The 20675-nt window shown below is 43.6% G+C and overlaps 4 protein-coding genes across 7 annotated transcripts; all 4 read right to left on the bottom strand.

Annotated features, from left to right (window-relative positions):
* Positions 1–1943: 1943 nt before the first annotated feature.
* LOC125008930 (zinc finger protein 835-like) lies at positions 1944–6666 on the bottom strand. 3 transcript variants are annotated; one of them, XR_007112930.1, is made up of 7 exons: positions 6417–6666; positions 5524–5626; positions 5299–5432; positions 4819–5063; positions 4657–4742; positions 2518–4548; positions 1944–2418 (listed from the first exon to the last, which is right to left on the bottom strand). XR_007112930.1 is itself a non-coding variant. In XM_047586343.1 (6 exons), the coding sequence occupies exons 1-6, from the start codon at positions 6616–6618 to the stop codon at positions 3261–3263; spliced, it is 2058 nt and encodes a 685-aa protein (XP_047442299.1). In that variant the 5' UTR covers positions 6619–6666; the 3' UTR covers positions 1944–3260. The 3 variants fall into 3 exon arrangements, 2 of the variants coding, with proteins under 2 accessions (XP_047442299.1, XP_047442310.1); XM_047586343.1 differs by having other exon boundaries at positions 1944–4548; XM_047586354.1 differs by having other exon boundaries at positions 1944–4545.
* A 1446-nt stretch (positions 6667–8112) lies between these two features.
* LOC125009777 (low affinity immunoglobulin gamma Fc region receptor II-like) lies at positions 8113–12840 on the bottom strand. Its single transcript, XM_047587973.1, has 6 exons — positions 12781–12840; positions 12636–12671; positions 9051–9314; positions 8726–8971; positions 8468–8650; positions 8113–8387 (listed from the first exon to the last, which is right to left on the bottom strand). Exons 1-6 carry the CDS (start codon positions 12809–12811, stop codon positions 8281–8283), a joined length of 867 nt encoding a protein of 288 aa, XP_047443929.1. The 5' UTR covers positions 12812–12840; the 3' UTR covers positions 8113–8280.
* Positions 12841–13825: 985 nt separating this feature from the next.
* LOC125010180 (CD166 antigen homolog A-like) lies at positions 13826–14488 on the bottom strand. 2 transcript variants are annotated; one of them, XM_047588571.1, is made up of 3 exons: positions 14281–14488; positions 14041–14205; positions 13826–13943 (listed from the first exon to the last, which is right to left on the bottom strand). In XM_047588571.1, exons 1-3 carry the CDS (start codon positions 14486–14488, stop codon positions 13939–13941), a joined length of 378 nt encoding a protein of 125 aa, XP_047444527.1. In that variant the 3' UTR covers positions 13826–13938. The 2 variants fall into 2 exon arrangements, with proteins under 2 accessions (XP_047444527.1, XP_047444523.1); XM_047588567.1 differs by lacking the exon at positions 13826–13943 and having other exon boundaries at positions 13964–14205.
* A 218-nt stretch (positions 14489–14706) lies between these two features.
* LOC125023760 (low affinity immunoglobulin gamma Fc region receptor II-like) lies at positions 14707–20253 on the bottom strand. Its single transcript, XM_047611268.1, has 7 exons — positions 20157–20253; positions 19677–19940; positions 18284–18529; positions 18047–18208; positions 16699–17956; positions 16554–16589; positions 14707–14869 (listed from the first exon to the last, which is right to left on the bottom strand). The coding sequence occupies exons 1-5, from the start codon at positions 20251–20253 to the stop codon at positions 17850–17852; spliced, it is 876 nt and encodes a 291-aa protein (XP_047467224.1). The 3' UTR covers positions 14707–14869; positions 16554–16589; positions 16699–17849.
* Between the last annotated feature and the right edge of the window lie 422 nt (positions 20254–20675).

Below are 20675 nucleotides of genomic sequence, written 5' to 3'. Positions count from 1 at the left end.
AATCCAGACTCAAAACACATATTTTATATAAAATGGCTCCATTTAGTGTACTCATTTCTATGCACTTAAATCTGATTTTATAATACTTTGTGTGTTTTGAGAGATGCTTTGCCTAATTTGATCTCTCTGGCAACTTGTGTCTTTTGACCCCTCGATAAGTTACTTTTTATTGCACTTGGTTTATTCTTCCTTGGTTTTGCAGCACCATCTGTTCTTGTTGTAAGTTTTTACACTAAATTGACTTACGTCTTATTGCAAAACAAATATTTGTATATTCTGTCCAACGCTTTGGACTTGTTAAAGCTACAACACAAGCAACAAAACAAGAGTTGGGAGAATTGAGAGCTTTATAAACCATTGGATCATTCTGGTGCTGGAGAAAATGTATAATTTAGGTCATCTAAGCAGGTTTAGATGATTTATTTATTTCTGTCAGTGCAGAGAAATATTAAAAGTGGAAAACTTCCTGAACTCATCAGGGCTGTAGCGTCACATATGAACAAATCGTCTCCATATGAAATAGATCGAGATCTAGCAGATCTAGCATACTCAAAGATCTTTTCTCTTCGTGTTTTATTCTAGGGTGATTGTGTGGTTTCATCTGTAGTGCTTTTATTGTCTGTTCTAATTTCAAGCGAACCGGAAGGAAGAGGCTTTTAGTTTCTGTCAAACTGCTGCTGGTCTCATTTCAGTCAGCTGCAGAATGGAGGGAACATCTGTCCAGAGATGATCACTGCTGCTTCCCACAGCACAACAGTCATTAAAGCTCAAAGTGTGGTTTCTCTTTAGTTCTGGGCTCTCTGCTGTGCTGCACCACAAACCAAGGTTAGTCAACTTCCTCTGTTACAGTCTAATACTCACTGAGTCTGTCCAAGAAACGCCATCAAAACTCTGTGTCTTTACTGTGTGAGAGTGTGACCAGTGACCAGCTGCCTTAAAAGGACACTTCACCACTTTTTATGTGGACATTCAGTCTGTGTTGATGCTAGTTGGAGCCAGTTGAAGCCAGAACTTCCTCTGAGCCATAAAGACATAGAAAGCTGAGCTTCCTGTTCACTCAGTCGTTGTTAAACTGTCATGATGTTCAACAATGTGTTGTCTGAGTTGCTGTGTCTCCAATCTAGATTGTAGCTGTTGTGTAACAGAAATGTAAAGGATCAATGTTGTTTCATCTGAACTCTCCCAGCTCGTCTGACTGTGAGTCCCAGCAGCTCTCAGGTCTTTAGAGGAGACTTTGTGTCTCTGAGCTGTGAGGAGGACGACAGCTCTGCTGGATGGACTCTGAGGAGAAACGCCACCACAGGACAGAGGACTCAGTGTGGAGCTGGGTGGGGAAAACCAGCTGGTTCTTCATGTGACATCAGCTACATCCTCCCATGGGACAGTGGAGTTTACTGGTGTGAGTCCAGAGAGGGAGCAACCAGTAACAGCATCAACCTCACTGTCTCTGGTAAGCTCATACTGTGGAGTTAGTATTGATGAAGCTGTGTGGAAATGGATGAAATGCTGTAGTTTGTCTCTGTGTTGAGGTGGGCCAGTGATCCTGCAGAGTCCTGTCCTCCCTGTGATGGAGGAAGATGACGTCACTCTGCTCTGTAAAACAAAGACCACTCCCTCCAACCTCTCAGCTATTTTCTATAAAGATGGCTCCTTGATCAGGACTGAGTCTACAGGTCACATGAGTATCCACCATGTTACCAGGTCTGATGAAGGCCTGTACAAGTGTTACATCATCAGTCATGGAGAGTCTCCATCCAGCTGGATCACTGTCACAGGTGAGGAGCTTCACTTTGATTTCAACTCTTATTTCATTCACATATTCATCTGACCAGGTGAGATTCTCTCTACAGAGAAACCTACAACCACAGCTCCACCCGCCACTACTGAGGCCACGCCCCTCCACCATCATGCTCAGCCAACCTTGTCCACAAAGTGGCCTACCACCTGGTGGTGTTCTGTCCATACTTCATCTCCACTCTCCTCATGGTGTCTTTATGTCGACACAGACCAACAGGTAACATTCACTCACCAATCAATCAGTCAATGACAGGTTACTCAACCCTTGATTGATTCTCTACATTTCCTTTTTCATCTGCTCTGACTTCAGTGAAAGACCTCCAAGTCTCCATGTTGATGACCCCGCCCACCCAGGATGTGCATAGACGGGATGATGACTATGATGGCGTCAGTGCTGTCACCACAGAGCATCACTTCTGACATTAACCACAGCTCTTCTCCACTCAGTCCATTCTGATGCAAGTTGTGCAGTGGATGGGTAGCTTTATTGTATTTGTCCAGCCCCAGGCACAGTTCCATCTTGTACTTCTGTGTATGGAATTTTTACTTAACCATCGTCTCTTTTTGCAGCACCTCTTCTCTTGGTTCTCAAGCATCCAGGACCAGGTGGAAGCTCAGCTCCTTGAAATATTGTGTGGCAGAGAGGAACATAAATTTCTTTAAGATTTACAAAATCCTATGTTTGTTTATTGGTACTTCCTGTTTTATTTTGTTAGTTACCTTGTTTGTGTTCTTGTTTCCTTGTTCCTGTGAAGATCTCAGTGCTTCCTTTGTGGCCTTTTTTTTTTTACTTGTTTTTTTGTTTTTCACACTTGGAGTTTTTTCATTAAATTGACTTAATCTTCTTAGTCTGGTTCCTGGTTCCTCCTGTGTCACACAAGAACAAGTCCAGGTTTTCGATAAATATTTATACTGGTTGCACCACTGATGGTAGTTCTTATCTGGAGATGTTTAGCATGTTTTCTGTATGGGCTCAAATTCTTGTCCACAAAAATAGGCGAGAATAGACCACAAAAATGAGTGGGAGGTTGACGGTATTTAGGTCATGCAGACCCATATGGACACAATCATAAATTAGACTTCAGGGAGAACAGCAGTGTTGCTCCAATGGTACCTATAAATGCCTGTAGGAAGTTCATCACTGTAGTTCCATCTTATTTAATCCTCAACCATAGACGGGCTTTATTAGGACAGCCATGGTTGCAGAAATTACCTTTCAATGACTTTGGTGAACCCATCTTCTAATCCCACCACGAGGGTGACATTTTAAAGTTTATAGGGGGGCTCAACCATAGACTTTACAGAAGGATGGCAACAGGGATTGGAGGATATCAAGTCCTCAATTTACCCATAATGAGATCATTGAATGTGACAGAAATTGACCAAAGTTTTTTTATTGGAGACATTCCTTCCATATGAACTATCACTAAACACAGACAAGAACACAGAGTCCATTTTGAGTGTTAAGATGATTGTACTCCCTGGTGGCTCTTCATGTGTGTTTTCAGAGAGTGGCTCTGAGTAAAGGCTTTGTCACATTGTGTACACTTGTATGGTCTCTCTCCATTGTGGGTTCTCATGTGAACGGTCAAGTATGTTTTACGGGCGCACGCTTTTCCACAAATTCCGCACACAAACGGTTTCAGCCCTGAGTGGAGAGCAACGTGGCCATCCAGGTTCGTTTTGCGTTTGAAGGCCCAGCCACAGTCGGGGCAGCGGTATGGTGCTTCCCCAGTGTGGACCCGCATGTGAACGGTCAAAGGTCCCTTGGTGGAGAAACCTCTGCCACATTCACCACAGTGGTATGGCTTCTCATTGGTGTGCCTTCTCATGTGAATCTGCAGCTGCTGGCTTGTCAGGAACATCTTACAACAAACGTCGCAGAGATATGACCTTTCTCTGTTTGTGTGAATCTTCTCATGTTGTTTCAGAGTCCCAGGAAGTTTGAAAGACCTCCCACAGATCTTACAGCTGTGAGGCCTTTCCCCAGAGTGGGTCATCTTGTGGCGGCATAAGGATCGGTAGTCACTGAGGGATTTCCCACACACGCCACAGAGATGCGACTTCCTTTTAGAATGAACGTTACGGTGAACTTTTAACTGCTCCTTGAGTTCAAACACTTTGTGACAAGTGTAACATTTATGAGGCTTACCCACCTCGTGGAGCTTCCGATGATCCTTCAGGGACGCCTCCAACGCAAATGATCTGTGGCAAACATTACATTTGTATGGTTTCTCTCCTAGGTGGGCTGCCACATGCTCATTGAGGCTGTGAACACTGACGAAAGATTGTCCACAAACGTGGCAGTCATCAGTTTTGTGTCGACTTTGAAGGTGATCCTTCAGCTCCTCCATTGACTCTGAGGACTCTCCACAAACTCCACAAACGCTTCCTGGATCATCCGCATGACTCCAGGTATGTTTGACAAGCATGACCTCTGATGTGTGCAGCGCTCCACAGACTCTACATGAAAATGAATGGACGCTTTCCTCAATGACATCAGAGCGTCTCGCCTTCAGTTTTTTCATCATCTTTGGTTTAGAATGACTTTTCTTCTGTTCTTCACCGCTCCTGTCTGGTTTCTGGTTGTCGTTGCTGTCGTCTTCCTTAAGTTCAGCTGCAGAGCTCAACACAAACGCTGCAGCTGGTTCTTCATCATTGACTTCCTCTGTTCCCACATCCTGCTGAGGTGACACTGAGCTGTTGGACACAGTGTGGACTCTGCTGCCTTTGTCCTCCTGAACAGGGCTGCTGGGGAAAGAAGAAAAGGTTAATCAGGGAACACCTTCATGATGCTTTTAAGGTCCATCTGTTATTGTCCTACTGTGGGTAAAACAACAATGTTTTACTTTGAGTTACCTTGCCTGTTGCCCTCCTTCGTCAACTGTCTTCATGTCTGGGTTGTTGTCAGTCTCTTCTACAGTGACCCGAGTTTTCTTTTGTGTCTTGAAAAATAAAGACAGTCAGCATCCAGAAACTAATAAACAGGTGAATATTAAAAACTTAAAGTGAGTTAACTACTTTCAGACGAACGCAGACTGTCGACGTCCTAAATGTCGAGGAGCTGATGTATCTGTGGATCTCCTCTGGCGTCAGTTTCTTTAGTTTCAGAAGCTGTAATCTCCGTCTCTTGTCTGCCGTTAAGATGTCGAATGTCTTCTCGTCTCCAGACAGCTGAGGGAAGGTGGATCTCAGCAAGTCGACGAAGTCTTCCTCCTGAAGACCACAGGGACACTTCAGCCTCAGGATTGGACATTTCTTAAGCACTGACAGATGAAAGACGAAGAAATAATGGGCGATTAGTCAGTTAAGGAAGAACCAAGTCTGGAATCACCTGGAATCTAGCAGGACTGTCTCCAAGTGTCCGAATACAAAACAGTTCCTAGACGAAGTACAATCTGTCCTGCAACTATTTTTTTTTGACTTTCTGGAGCCAACAACGGAGGAATGAAACAGAAAGAGAGTAGGACAGCAATTTCTTCCTAATTTATTTCAAATTACCATGTTTGGAGAGCACACTGGTCTGGGAGTCCTCCAGGATGCGGATCCTGAGCTCCACGCCCTTCTGGGTCTCACTGATCTGAGATCGGCTAGTCATCTTTCTCCTCCTGTACCGACATCGAGGTTGGAAAGACCTGGAAAATTCAAGGACAGCCTTGAGTTAAAAAAAAAAGGCATGGCTTTATTAAATTAATCTATGATATATCTTATTGTTCAAACAGAAACCTTGATGGACCAGTCACGTCCAGGTTCTCCAGATGCTCTTGGGGCTGCTCATCTTCACAGTCCTCTTCTTCATCAGAGTTGAGGCTCCTGCTGCACTTTGCATCTGGAGAAATCAATTATTATTGATTATTATTATTATTATTATTATTATTATTATCTCAAAGAGCAGATGCCCTGCATGTGTCCTGCAAATCATACAGACAAATGGCATGACTCCCGAGTGGAGAGCAACATAGCCCAGTCACAGCGGTATGGCTTCTCTGGCTGGCTTGTCAGGAACATTCTGCAGCAATTGCCGCAGAGGTATGACCTTCCTCTGTTTATGTTAATCTTCTTGTGTTGTTTCTGGGTCCCGGGATGTTTGACCCACTACGGGGAAATACCTCCCACAGATCTTACAGCTGTGAGGTCTTTCCCCGTAGTGGGTCATCTCGTGGTGGCATAAGGATTGATGACTTCAAACACTTTGTGTAACACAAGTGCAACATTAATGAAGCTTAACCACCTCTTGGAGCTCTGTGGCAAACATCGCATGTCAAGCTTCAGCTTAAAAGCCGTGTTTAGTCATCACCAATGGCAAACTCCACTAACAAAATGTGCAATTCTGAATTCTCCCGCTTAAAATTAAATCATATATGAGAGAAAAACATTATTTAACACCATTATAGCGCAATGTTGTGTGGACGTAAATTCGGCATACGTATATTGAATATATAATATAGATATAGTTAGAAAACAGCAGCATTAAATAGTACATGTGATGTTTTAATAAATAATGACTAATAATTAAATTACAATGCTTTTTAAAGGAGTTCTGAGTGCTGAACCTAGAAGGAGCAGCTTGGATCTTTTTTTTTTATTTATTATTATTATTGTTTAGATGTTGAACCAACCAGGCTGCAGGAGCTCCAGCTGTCTCCCCTGCCGGTCGATCGTCTCCTTGTAGCCCGAAGCCTCCTCCTCGTACGCGGCCACGATCGTGTCCACGACCGCCAGGATTTCCCGGGAGGCAGCGGCGAGTCTTTCGGTGACGAATCCCCGCAGGACCTCGGCTTTCGACATCTCACCCAAACCCTCCGCTGCGTTGTCACCCATCACCGTAAAACCACCACTTTAACATTAAATGGAAATCTACGAGTGGATTGTTTACTTCCGGGGGAGAACTTCCGGGTTCTGGTGCGTCGCTAAATTTCCCCCGGGTAGAAATTCTGAACGGGCTTCCCTCTCAAACTCTTCGATCGATATGAACACATTTTTAAAGAAATAAAAGTACGAAAACTAGAAACCAGCCATGGCAAAAAAAATTGAATTAATATTCTAGTCCAGGAGCATCCAAACCTTTTCCACTGAGGGCGAAGGGTTGGGCCACTCTCTCAGGTGAAGTATTTGATGCTTTATGATAAACAGCCAGCATCACAACTCTCCATTAAAGGGGTTTAACTTTTAACAGTAACTTGAAAATGTTTCTTATTCTGGATGATGAGTGGGATGCGAAAAAGAGGACCGTTTAGGTGGGGGACACACGCAACACAAATTCAAATTCACTCAAAAACAGGACATATCCAGGATAAAGAGGAGGTTATCCGCAGTCATCCACGGCCCTGGATGGAGGTGGGTAGTTGGATTTATTAACACCCCAATATTGTGGAATTTCTTTTTAATTCTTTGTTTTATTCAGTGTCCCATCACTAATAACCTTCTGTTGGCTAAGATAATTAGCTGGTGTCTTCTTGTTGGTTGACTTTCCAGTTGGACTGAGCTCCTAAATGTGTTTTGCCTCAGATCATGGCATAAGGGATTGTAACATCTTATCCTGTGCATTTATGAATGAGTGGGAACACTGAATAACTGTTTGGCAGGGCGGGCGGAAGAAAGGTTGGCTGACTCGCTCTGTAAACACACTAGTCGGCGCTATTTCTTTTTTGCCAGTCGGGTTCATTTTTGTTTCTACTTCCTGCTTCACTTTCAACAACAGCAATTGAAAGTTTTGCCGAAATTTGAGACAAATGTGTGTTTCCCTGGGCCTCATCAGTTAAAATCTCTGATGTGTTCCATCTTTGTTGATCCAAAACAATCAATTTGAAAATTGCAGAGATGGAGAATTAGCCGGAAGAGGACCAATGACACCAATTGTGCTCTGTGTCGCCACAGTGTGTAGTTACATTTGTAAGAAGGTGCGGGTCAGTTATGGCATTAGTCTCTGCACCATCGTTGTTGCCTCTGAATCAACTTAAAGCACGAGTAAAAACCGCCGATTAGTGAGTAATTCCATTTAAGAATTTTTTCCCATGTTGGGCGACGATGCGTTTAGAACTTCTGAACTGGCTATTGTGGCATCTTCCTGTGTTTTGTTGTAGAGCTACTAGACTAGCCGCCATTTCATTATCTTTGTGATGTTTCTTTTCTCACTGCTGTGAGACACTTGCTTTCTTGCGCTTCTTCGGTTTTGTCATTTTTGGTTACACCAGTGTCAAAAGTCTTTCTTGATTCATCTATTTTGCGGAGAAGCTGTAGTGTTCAGGACACTCGTAGCACCTACTGCTCTTACATCTTAAGGACAGCCCTGATACAGCCTAAAGAAAGATTTCTGGACGAACACCATTTATTAATAGAAAGTTAATTTTCAAGGACAAAGCTTTGGATTCAGTGCACAAATATAATGTAGAAGTTACACATTTAAAGCTAACTGAAAAAAACAAAACAGATTCCTTCTCTTCCGTCTGAATCCTCTCCACTCTGACCAGAGACCAGATCACTTCAAAAGTGATGCTCTGTGGTGACATCATAGACATCGTCATACTCATCAACCAATCCCTGATCAGTGTGGGGTGAGGTTGTCACCATGGAGACTGGAAGGTCTTTTCCTGCAGAAAGAACCAGTGAAAAACAAAATGTAGAAAGAAAAAAACGGTCACTGATTGATTGATTGATCAGTGATTGTTACCTGTTGGTCTGTGTCGACATAAAGACACCATGAGGAGAGTGGAGATGAAGTATGGACAGAACACCACCAGGTGGCAGACCAGTCTGAGGACAAGGTGGAGGGAGGATGGTGGAGGGGGCGTGGCCTCAGCATTGTTGCGAGATGGGGGTGTAGATGTGGGAGGAGCTGTGGTAGTAGGTTTCTCTGGAGAGAGAATCTCACCTGGTCAGATGAACATGTGGATGAAATAAGAGTTGAAATCAAAGTGAAGCTCCTCACCTGTGACAGTGATCCAGCTGGATGGAGACTCTCCATGACTGATGATGTTACACCTGTAGAGGCCTTCATCAGACCTGGTAACATGGTGGATGGTCATGTGACCTGTAGACTCATTCCTGATCAAGGAGCCATCTTTATAGAAAGTAACTGAGAGGATGGAGGGAGTGGTCTTTGTTTTACAGAGCAGAGTGACGTCATCTCCCTCCATCACAGGGAGGACAGGACTCTGCAGGATCACTGGTCCACCTCAACACAGAGACAAACTACAGCTTTTCATCCATTTCCACACAGCTTCATCAATACTAACTCCACAGTCTGAGCTTACCAGAGACAGTGAGGTTGATGCTGTTACTGGTTGCTCCCTCTCTGGACTCACACCAGTAAGCTCCACTGTCCAATGGGACGATGTAGCTGATGTTACATGAAGAACCAGCTGCTTCTCCCCACCCATCTCCACACTGAGTTCTCTGTCGTTTTGTGGTGTTTCTCCTCAGAGTCCATCCAGCAGAGCTGTCGTCCTCCTCACAGCTCAGAGACACAAAGTCTCTTTTAAAGAACTGAGAGCTGCTGGGACTCACAGTCAGATGAGCTGGGAGGGTTCAGATGAAACAACAGTGATACGTTTTATTATTGACATCAAATCTGTCACATCCAAAAGTCAGTTGATTCTTCATGTTGTTGAACAACAAAAACATGTTCATCTCTTAAAATCTTATCTGAACAGCTACAGAAATGTGAAGCTAGTGAACATCTACGGCCTCAGTTTTTATAATCATCTCTTTCTGCTCTTTTACATGAGAGATCTTGACTGAAGGCATCAGAATCAGAATCTCTTTATTGGCCAGTTGTACAATGTACACAGGAATTTTACCCGTATAACAGTGCCACATAACATTAAATAAAAGTTAACTTAGCGAGAAAATGACAACATATACAATTTAGATAAACTTAAAAAAAAGATATACGGTGAGTAATGACTGTAATAAATACAGGCAAGAGATGGCTGTTGCTGTGGATGTTGCATGCAGAAATAGTTGGTGTGTTACCGTCATAACTGTCTTTGGGAATGATGTGGAGTAGGGGTCTGGGAGGGTTTGTTCAATGAGAGAGATGACCTGAGGAAAAAAAATGTTCAGGTGTTGGGTGGACCTGAACCTAGGACCTGAAGGGAGTGTACTGAACAGGGAGTGAGCAGGGTGTGATGGGTCCCCCACTATCCTTCTAGTCCTCTGCCGGGATCTGACATAGTGCAGAACACCCACAGGCTCCTGTGAGGTGACTGGTTGTCCTCATGATGTGTTCCAGCCTGTTCTTGTTGTGAGCAGTGGATGCGGGATACGACACCGTGATGGCGGTGTTGAGGACACTTTCAATGGTGGCTCTGTAGAACTTGGTGTGCACCTTGGGGACATTCATTTTGAGTGTCCCCAAGGTGAGCAAAAACATTCTCTGGTGGGCCTGCTTGATGACCATATATGAGTGTGTCTCCCATTTCAGAAGTGGGGGGTGTGAGGTGTGTGAGAGTGTCTATGGAAGTCCATGTCCATGACCAACTCCACTGTCTCTAGGAGGGGGTTGATTATTGGTTTTAGGAAGGGCAGGATGAGTCTCTACAAGCTCTTCATGACCACAGATGTCAGAGCGACAGGTCTACAGTCATTCAGGCATGTTATCCTGTCCTTCTTTGGAACTGGGATAATGCCGGAGAAAACCAAATTCTAATCACATTATCTGGGTGTCTTAAGTGCATGTAAACATGTTACTTAGAGTTCTCCTTAACCGTTTAAGTTGTCCAGTTAGAGACCGATTGAGGTATGGAGGTATGGAGTGGGACAGTGAGCTCTTGGTGACTGTGAGGGAGGAGGGAGGGGGTGTGGGGAGTGGAGCAGCAGGAGGTCTCTCAATCCTGGAGTAGAAGTTGTTGAGATTGTCAGCAAGTCCAAGAGTGAGGGTGAAAACAGGGCTTTTTCCTTTGTAATTGGTGAAGGTTCTTAGAGTACTCCACACAGCTGCAGGATTGTGAGTGCCTGAATCACGCTCCAGTCTGGCTCTATAGTCCTCTTTAGCACATTTGATGGCCTTCTTGCAGTCCTGTCTGGCCTGCCTGAATGTGTCTATATCACCTTCTTCGTACGCCTGAGCTCTCTGAGCTGCTTGGAGAACCAGAGCTTTTGGTTGTTGTACCATGTGATGGTTTTGAATGGGAGGCACACCTGTTCACAGAAGCTGACGTGGGAGCATACAGTGTTAACAAAACTGAGGACTCAAAATCCTCAGGGTGAATTATTGCCTTAGTTGGCCTATAACAGGAAAACTTAAGTGTATGTAAACACGTTACTCAGATTAAAATCGGAGTTCTCATTGTCCGATTGAGACACCCAGATAATGTGATTAGAATTCAATTTTCTCCGGCATGTATACAGTTTTCCAATCGGATAATGCATGTGCGGATGCTCGACAGCCACTGCACTGCCGTGTGACCCCCGAACAAAAACGTCTAAGAAAACCAGTCCCAGAAGAAGGAGAAGCTAAATAGAGCCGCTAGAAGAAACGTTTGAAGGATATTGCGCAACTTATCTGCACCAGAATTAGCGCAAACTTTATGTATGAGATTAAAAAATGGCCTATTATCCGTCTGGTTGTTGTTTGATGTGCCGGTCTGCCGCATGAACGACTCTTGGTTATTATATCATGTAATAGGTCACCCGGAAATCAGGCCGTATTAACATGGTATTATCCTGCTGAAAAGACACATATCGCCACCTAGTGTGGAGGAGGGGAGCAGTTATTCGATTTTCTTGTGCTGCATGTAAACTGGGACAAGGATTGTAGTCAGAAAGTCGAATTTTGAGCATAGCTCAATTAAGCTCTGCATGTAAACGCAGAGTGACTCCCAGTCAGTAGACTCCATGCAGTCCTGAAGCATGTCTATTGCCTCTGGAGTCCACCTCCTTGCTGCCGTCCTGGATGCTTTGGCCCTTTTTAGTTGGGGCCTGTATGTGGAGACTATCTCTATGATGCAGTGGTCAGAGTGTCCAAGGGGGGCGTGGGGGATGGAGAGGTATGAGGGTTTTATGGTGGTGTAAAAGTTATCCAGTGTCTTGTTGCCGTGTGTGGCATATTTCACCGGCTTTTTGTATCTTGGCAGCTCGACTTTACACGAGTTGAAATCTCCCATCACAAGAACAACCGAGTTTGGCTTGGAGTTTTCCACAGTGGAGATCTGTTTAGTCAGGCGGGTTAGTGCTTCACGGGCAGGGACTTGCGGTGGGATGTAAACACCTGCGAGAATGATGGAGGAAAATTCTCTCGGGATGTAGTAAGGTTTGCACTAGGGCTGCACGATTCCGTAAAAAATGTGAATCACGATTTTATTTTGCTTAGAATTGAGATCACAATTTTTTGGCACTTTTTTTTATGAAATATTTGTTGAACTGATGAACTTTAACTCTGTGGGTGACTCTCGCCACTAGCACCTGGGGTTTCTTCGTTATCCATTTAACTCTCTTTACCGCTGACTTCTCTCTTCTTCTCTCCATCACTGTTTCCACACACTCAACTGCAGGCAGGCTTCCTCCACTGATGGAATCACGCTTTACCATAGGTCGAGGCAGCAGTCAGCAGCAGTGCTGCCTTTAAAGGTGCTCGAAAAAATCCGTGAAGAAATGGGAGCCTTTGTTTGTGATGCCGCTCGTGAAATAAAATGCTTGAGAATCGTATGTGTGAATCATGATTGCGATTTTTTAACAATTTATCATGCAGCCCTAGTTTGCACTCAATAAAAACTAATTCCAGAATACCATAACAGATGTAATATCACTGCATCTCTAAACCAATTATTCAGCCATCAACTCTAAATAACAACACTGATATACAGAACAGGTTAAAAAGAATGAAGAAGTTGACTAACCTTGGTTTGTTGTGCAGCACAGCAGAGAGCCCAGAACTAAAGAGAAACCACGCTTTGAGCTTTAATGACTGTTGTGCTGTGGGAAGCAGCAGTGATCATCTCTCAACGTTTAGACACCAACACACATCCAGCAGATCAGACTCACCCAGCAGCCTCTGGACAGATGTTCCCTCCATTCTACAGCTGACTGAAATGAGACCAGCAGCAGTTTGACAGACACTAAAAGCCTCTTCCTTCCTGTTTACTTGAAGTTAGAACTGAACTGAAACCCCCCAGAGATGAAACCACATGATCACGTGGGGACAACCCACAAAGGAAAACAATCTTTTTAGATCTGCATTTGTCTGATACAGACAACTTGTTTCACATGGAAATTATGTGTTCATAGATGGCGCTACAGCGCTGATGAGTTCAGGACAAGACTGTACTTTCTGAGAAGCTGAGGAAATTTAGTATGTCAACCAAGATCCTCAACAATTTTTATGGTAGTACCATTGAGAGCGTCATAAACGCCTCAACCAGAGAGCTGTTTGGAAAAGTCACTGTTTAGGAGAGGAAGGCCTTTTTGAAGCAGGACATTTACAGAACCAGGATCATCAGGAGAACCCACAACATCATCAAAGACAATACACCACCAAGCACTAACGCTTCATACTCTCACATCAGGGAAATTCCTGATCAATAGCAATGACATCATTCTGAACTTATTGATCAACCCCTTGACTAGAAATGGACCAAGTGTTTCTAGAACTACCACAAATATTACCTATTCTACAAAGGTTTTAGTAAGAATGGAACTAAACCCACTCTTCATTTGGACATCTGGATAAAACCAAAGCACCCAGAGTGAGAGAAAATATGGCTACAAAATAGTACCGATACCCTTTATAGGATGCAAAGTACACACAACTCAATTCCTCTTCACATTTTATTTTTTCTCTATATAATTAAATTGTATCATTGTGTACATTATAGAATCCATAAAAAATATGGAGTATGGAGTAAATGATATTTACTCCATATAGCTGCTGTGCATACATTTAAATCGCCATGGAAATGAGTCACATAGGCACATTGGATATCATTCTTTCAGTCATTAATTAATTGAATTTTGTTGCAGGACATCTGCCTCCAGATTCCTTCCCTTCCATCTGAATCCTCTCCACTCTGACACATCAACTACAGACAGGAAGAGATGATGCTGGTTTCTGACTTCAGGATCAGACCGAAGACCAGATCACTTCAGAAATGATGCTGTGTGGTGACATCATCAACATCGTCATAGTCATCAACCAATCCCTGATCAACCTGAGGTGAGGTCATAAAGGTCAAAAATGTAGACAGTGAATTAATTCAGAAACCTGTCCTTGATTGATTGATTGATTGACTGATGAGTGAATGTTACCTGTTGGTCTGTGTCGACATAAAGACACCATGAGGAGAGTGGAGATGAAGTATGGACAGAACACCACCAGGTGGTAGACCACTTTATGGACAAGGTTGGCTGAGCATGATGGTGGAGGGTGCGTGGCCTCAGTAGTGGCAGGTGGAGCTGTGGTTGTAGGTTTCTCTGTAGAGAGAATCGCACCTGGTCAGATGAACATGTGGATGAAATAAGAGTTGAAATCAAAGTGAAGCTCCTCACCTGTGACAGTGATCCAGCTGGATGGAGACTCTCCATGACGGATGATGTTACACCTGTAGAGGCCTTCATCAGACCTGGTAACATTGTGGATGGTCATGTGACCTGTAGACTCAGTCCTGATCAAGGAGCCATCTTTATAGAAAGTAGCTGAGAGGATGGAGGGAGTGGTCTCTGTTTTACAGGTCAGAGTTACGTCATCTCCCTCCATCACAGGGAGGACAGGACTCTGCAGGATCACTGGTCCACCTCAATACAGAAACAAACTACAGCATTTCATCCATTTCCACACAGCTTCATCAATACTAACTCCACAGTCTGAGCTTACCAGAGACAGTGAGGTTGATGCTGTTACTGGTTGCTCCCTCTCTGGACTCACACCAGTAAACTCCACTGTCTGATGGGAAGATGTAGCTGATGTCACAGGAAGAACCAGCTGCTTCTCCCCAGTCAGCTCCACACTGAGTCCTCTGTCCTGTGGTGGTGTTTCTCCTCAGAGTCCATCCAGCAGAGCTGTCGTCCTCCTCACAGCTCAGAGACATGAAGTCTCTTTTAAAGACCTGAGAGAAGCTGGGACTCACAGTCAGACGAGCTGGGAGGGTTCAGAAGGTTCAAAACTAATTACTAATCAATACCAAAACATAATCATCTTCGCCCCATCTCAAACTTACCTGTCAAATCCTTGAAAAAGTAGTCACCAACATACACACTGGTTTCCATCCCAGCCACAGCACCGAAACTGCCCTCATAAAATTTACCAACAATCTCCTTACTATAGCTGACTTCAGTTCATTCTCTCACCTTCATCCTCCCTGACCTTAGTGCAGCCTTTGACACCATCCTCCACCCCACACTCCTCAGTAGACTCTGTATTGTCGTCTCTCAGACCGCCCTTCATCGTTTCCACTGTTATCACTCAGTTCATTCAGCTCAAATCCTTTAAATCCGACTTCTGCCTCCATCATTTATCTCCTCCCTGTTGGTACTATTTCCATAAATTTACATTCATTACCACCACTATGCGGATGACACCCAGCTCTACCTCTCCAGTAAACCTAACTCCACACTCCCACCTCTTCCCTTACCGCCTGCTTATCAGAAATCAAATCCTGGTTCACTTCCAAGGTCCTGAAAATAAATAGTGAATTTCTTCTAATTGCCACCCCATCTACTCTTTCCAAAGTCGACCGCTTTCCCCTTCTCATCCATAGCTCCCAAGTCTCCCCTTCTCCTCAGTTTAAGAGTCTGGGTGTCAGTCTCGGCAACACTCTTTCATTCAAGTCCCACATAAATAGTAATACTGCTGTATCGATCTACATCCATCTCTAAAATATCAATTGACTCTATTCCTCCCTCACCCCAAACACTGCCTCCATTCATGTCCACAGTCTCGTCACCTCCCGTCTTCATTACTGTACCTCTCTCCTCTTCAGTCCCTCTCCATAGCCTCCAACTGGTTCAAAACTCAGATGCACAAATCTTTACCAAAACCTCTTCTTCCCACCATATCACCCCATCCTACGGCAACTTCACTGGCTCCCAGTAACATAAACAATTCAATTCAAACTCCTTCTGTGTACTTTGAAAGATGTCCACAACATCACCCCTCCATACGTGGCTGAACTCCTCCACATTGCCACTCCAGCACACTCTCTCAGATCCTCCTCCTCCCTCCACCCCACTGTCCCCACTGTTCACCTCAGCACCACGGGGATCAGAGCTTTCAGCCACTCTGCTCCCAAGCTCTGGAACTCTTTAGCCTTTGACATCCATAATATTGATTCTCTCCCTGTTTTAAGATCCAGAATCAAGACCCACCTGTTTAAAATTGCTTAGTCACTCCACCACTTCTAACCTCAATACTGCCTTACCTCAACTTCTTCTTTCACACAGTTGATTCATTGCTGTTTTAGTAAATGTTATATATTGTACATGGATGGATTGAATAATATTTTTATTGTATCCTTCCATAGATTTTTTTTAAAATCTATTGTTCTGTTTGTTCTTTTCTGTAAAGTGTCATTGAGAGGCCTGAAATGTGCTCTTGAAATAAAATGTAATATTGTTATTATACAACTTGATGTTAATGAAATACCCTCTCATCTTTTAAAATCTTCTCAGCTACAGAAATGTAAAGGTAGTGATCATCTACAGACTCAGTGTTTCTTATCATGTCTGCTCTTTTACATGAAAGATCTTGACTGAAAACGCTGACTCTAAATAACAACGATGATAAACACTGAGCAGGTTTAAAAAGAATGAAAAAGTTGACTAACCTTGATTTGTTGTGCAGCACAGCAGAGAGCCCAGAACTAAAGAGAAACCACACTTTGAGTTTTAAAGACTGTTGTGCTGTGGAAAGCAGCAGTGATCATCTTTCAGCGTTTAGACACCAACACACATCCAGCAGATCAGACTCACCCAGCAGCCTCTGGACAGATGTTCCCTCCATTCTACAGCTGACTGAAATGAGACCAGCAGCAGTTTAACAGAAACTAAAAACCTCTTCCTTCCTGTTCCTCTTGGCATTAGAAGAGAAGCAAAAAAAAAAAAAAAAACACAGATGAAACCACATCATCACGTGGGAACATAACTTTGAGTTTGTTATATCCTCATTTGTTTGAAAAAGACAACTTGGTTCACATGGAGACAAAATGATCATTGATGATGCTGCAGCCCTGACGAGTTCAGGAAAAGACTTTACTTCGTGAGAGGGGTGAAGTATTTGTAATGTTAATCAAGATCCTCAGCAACTTGTAGAGAAGTACTATTGAGAGAGTCATCACCATCGCAGCCATAGAGTTGTTTCGATAAGACACTGTTCAGAAATGGAAGGACTTTTTGGAGCAGGACATTTAAAGAACCAGGGTTATCAGGAGAACCACAACATCATCAAAGACAATACACCACCCAGCACAACCTCTTCACATTATCACATCAGGGAGACCTCTGAATAGTTCATTCAACACCCTGATAGCAATAAAATCATTCTGAACTCATTCAGTAACCTCTTCACTAGAACTGGACCAAGATTTTATAGAAATACCACAAAGCTCACACATTCTACAAAGGTTCTCATGAAAATAGAACCAGACACAGTCTATCTAGACATTTGGATGAAATAAAAGTACCCAGAGTAAAGAAGAATCTGGCTACAGAATATGACTTATTCCATACAGGACGCAACGTACACAATAAAAAACTTTGACATTTTATTTTTTCTCTGTATAATCAAATCTTATCATTGTGTGCATTATAGAATTCCTAGGAAGTATTGATATATCCTCCACATGGCTAATCTGCATGCATGTAACTCCCCCGAGAAATGAGCTACCAGGGCACATTGGATATCATTCATTCATTTGTGCATTCACTTTGTTGAAATGTTCAAGTTAAGTGAAAGACTGAGAAAAGACTCTGATGTTAACTTCTATACGGTGGCCAGTTTAGGACATCTGCCTCCAGATTCCTTCACTTCCACCTGAATCCTCTCCACTCTAACACATCAACTACAGACAGGAAGAGATGATGCTGGTTTCTGACTTCAGGATCACACCAAAGACCAGATCACTTCAGAAGTGATGCTCTGTGGTGACATCAGCAACGTCATCATAGTCATCAACCAATCCCTGATCAACCTGAGGTGGGGTCATCACCATGGAGACAAGAAGGTCATTTCCTGCAGTCAGAGCAGGTGAAAAAAAAACATAGACAGTAAATTAATTCAGAAAACTGTGATTGAGTGAGTGAGTGAGTGAGTGAGTGTTACCTGTTGGTTTGTGTCGACATAAAGACACCATGAGGAGAGTGGAGATGAAGTATGGACAGAACACCACCAGGTGGCAGACCAGTCTGAAGACAAGGTGGAGGGAGGATGATGGAGGGGGTGTGGCCTCAATAGTTGTTGGAGGAGCTGTGGTTGTAGGTTTCTCTGTAGAGAGAATCTCACCTGGTCAGATGAACATGTGGAAGAAATAAGAGTTGAAATCAAAGTGACGCTCCTCACCTGTGACAGTGATCCAGCTGGATGGAGACTCTCCATGACTGATGATGTTACACTTGTAGAGGCCTTCATCAGACCTGGTAACATGGTGGATGGTCATGTGACCTGTAGACTCAGTCCTGATCAAAGAGCCATCTTTATAGAAAGAAGCTGAGAGGATGGAGGGAGTGGTCTTTGTTTTACAGAGCAGAGTGACGTCATCTCCCTCCATCACAGGGAGGACAGGACTCTGCAGGATCACTGGTCCACCTCAACACAGAGACAAACTAAATAATTATAATAATAACACATTTTATTTAGGGAACGCATTCCGGTTGACCCAAGGACACTTTACAGAAAAGAACAGGCTAATAGAACAAGGGAAAGAAACACCAATGGACACAAAATAAAACATCATTCAAATACAAGAAACACACAATAACCAATATTCAATCATTAACAAACAAGAATGTACAACATTTAATAAACAGCATGAATAAAATTTTGGAAATGAAGAAGGTGAGTTAGCGTAGTGTTGGAGTTAAGGGTGGTGGAGTAATTAAGCGATTCCAAACAGATGGGTACTGAGTCTGGTTTTGAAAATAGCAAGAGAGTCAGTATCATTGAGGTCAGAAGGTAAAGAGTTCCAGAGTTTGGGAGCCGAGTGGCTAAAAGCTCCAATCCCCACGGTGCTGAGGTGAACAGGGGGCACAATGAGGTGGAGGAAGGAGAGAGATCTGAGTGAGTGTGCCGGAGTGGTAATGTGGAGGAGGTCGCACAGGTATACAAAGACCAGGCTGTGGATATCTTTGAATGAAGGTACTGTTAGGCGTGAGGGAGGGATGGAATCAGTTAATATGTTGTAAATGAAGGCTGACAGTTCATATAGTGTTATTTATGTGAGATTTGAAAGAAAGAGTGTTGTTGAGGATGACACCTAAACTCTTAACCTGAGGGGCATGGGAGACTGAAGAGCTGTTGATAAGAAGGAGAAAGTGTTCAACTTTGGAAAGTGTGAATGGGTGCCAATTAAAGTATTTGGATGGGAGTGTGGAGTTAGGTTTAATAGAGAGGTAGAGCTGGGTGTCAGCCAGTGGCAGTGAATGTTAAATTTATCAAAAACTGTGTCAAGAGGAAGGAGATAAATGATAAAGAGAAGGGGCCCAGGACATAACCTTGAGGCACACCTGTAGTGACTGGGGAGGACCTGATTGAACTGAGTGCGGTCTGAGAGATAGGAACCAGTAAAGGCCAGTGTGAGTGTTGCCGATAAGGTTGAGGAGGATGAGGGTCAAGAGTGAACCGGAGTTGGCCGCATACTGCGTGTATGTAGTTAAGTGGTGACTACTTATTTACTACAGCATTTCATCCATTTCCACACAGCTTCATCAATACTAACTCCACAGTCTGAGCTTACCAGAGACAGTGAGGTTGATGCTGTTACTGGTTGCTCCCTCTCTGGACTCACACCAGTAAACTCCACTGTCTGATGGGTGGATGTAGCTGATGTTACAGGAAGAACCAGCTGGTTCTCCCCACCCAGCTCCACACTGAGTCCTCTGTCGTTTGGTGGTGTTTCTCCTCAGAGTCCATCCAGCAGAGCTGTCGTCCTCCTCACAGCTCAGAGACACAAAGTCTCCTTTAAAGAACTGAGGGCTGCTAGGACTCACAGTCAGACGAGCTGGGAGGGTTCAGAAGGTTCAAAACTAATTACTAATCAATATCAAAACATAATCATCTTTGACCCATCTCCAACTTACCTGTCATATCCAAAATCCTTGAAAAAGTAGTCACCAACATACACAATGGTTTCCATCCCAGCCACAGCACCGAAACTGCCCTCATAAAATTTACCAACAACCTCCTTACTGTAGCTGACTTCAGTTCATTCTCTCACATTCATCCTCCCTGACCTTAGTGCAGCCTTTGACACCATCTTCCACCCCATACTCCTTAGTAGACTCTGTATTGTCGTCTCTCAGACCGCCCTTCATCGTTTCCACTCTTATCACTCAGTTCATTCAGCTCAAATCCTTTAAATCCGACTTCTGCCTTCATCATTTATCTCCTCCCTGTTGGTACTATTTCCATAAATTTAACATTCACTACCACCACTATGCGGATGACACCCAGCTCTACCTCTCCAGTAAACCTAACTCCACACTCCCACCTCTTCCCTTACCGCCTGCTTATCAGAAATCAAATCCTGGTTCACTTCCAAGGTCCTGAAAATAAATAGTGAATTTCTTCTAATTGCCACCCCATCTAATCTTCCAAAGTCAACCGCTTCCCCCTTCTCATCCATAGCTCCCAAGTCTCCCCTTCTCCTCAGTTTAAGAGTCTGGGTGTCAGTCTCGGCAACACTCTTTCATTCAAGTCCCACATAAATAGTAATACTGCTGTATCTATCTACATC

The sequence above is a fragment of the Mugil cephalus genome, chromosome 1 (genome assembly GCF_022458985.1).
Source record: "Mugil cephalus isolate CIBA_MC_2020 chromosome 1, CIBA_Mcephalus_1.1, whole genome shotgun sequence".
NCBI classification, from domain to species: Eukaryota; Metazoa; Chordata; class Actinopteri; order Mugiliformes; family Mugilidae; genus Mugil; species Mugil cephalus.
This window is presented reverse-complemented; position numbering and strand designations above follow the sequence as displayed.

Excerpts from the sequence above, each read along its gene's own strand:
- LOC125009777 (XM_047587973.1), bottom strand. The coding sequence starts at position 12,811 with ATGGAGGGAACATCTGTCCAGAGGCTGCTGG. Across the intron at positions 12,672-12,780 it reads ATCTGTCCAGAGGCTGCTGG|TTCTGGGCTCTCTGCTGTGC; the intron begins GTGAGTCTGATC and ends GTTTCTCTTTAG. Across the intron at positions 8,651-8,725 it reads CAGCTGGATCACTGTCACAG|AGAAACCTACTACCACAGCT; the intron begins GTGAGGAGCTTC and ends TTCTCTCTCCAG.
- LOC125010180 (XM_047588567.1), bottom strand. The coding sequence starts at position 14,488 with ATGGAGGGAGATGACGTAACTCTGACCTGTAAAACAGAGACCACTCCC. Across the intron at positions 14,206-14,280 it reads CAGCTGGATCACTGTCACAG|AGAAACCTACAACCACAGCT; the intron begins GTGAGGAGCTTC and ends TTCTCTCTACAG.
- LOC125023760 (XM_047611268.1), bottom strand. The coding sequence starts at position 20,253 with ATGAAGGGCGGTCTGAGAGACGACAATACAGAGTCTACTAAGGAGTAT. Across the intron at positions 18,530-19,676 it reads CATCAACCTCACTGTCTCTG|GTGGACCAGTGATCCTGCAG; the intron begins GTAAGCTCAGAC and ends CTCTGTGTTGAG. Across the intron at positions 17,957-18,046 it reads ATGTCGACACAAACCAACAG|GAAATGACCTTCTTGTCTCC; the intron begins GTAACACTCACT and ends CTCTGACTGCAG.
- LOC125008930 (XM_047586343.1), bottom strand. The coding sequence starts at position 6,618 with ATGGGTGACAACGCAGCGGAGGGTTTGGGTGAGATGTCGAAAGCCGAG. Across the intron at positions 5,627-6,416 it reads GCTGGAGCTCCTGCAGCCTG|ATGCAAAGTGCAGCAGGAGC; the intron begins GTTGGTTCAACA and ends TGATTTCTCCAG. Across the intron at positions 4,743-4,818 it reads CAGTCTGCGTTCGTCTGAAA|ACACAAAAGAAAACTCGGGT; the intron begins GTAGTTAACTCA and ends TTATTTTTCAAG.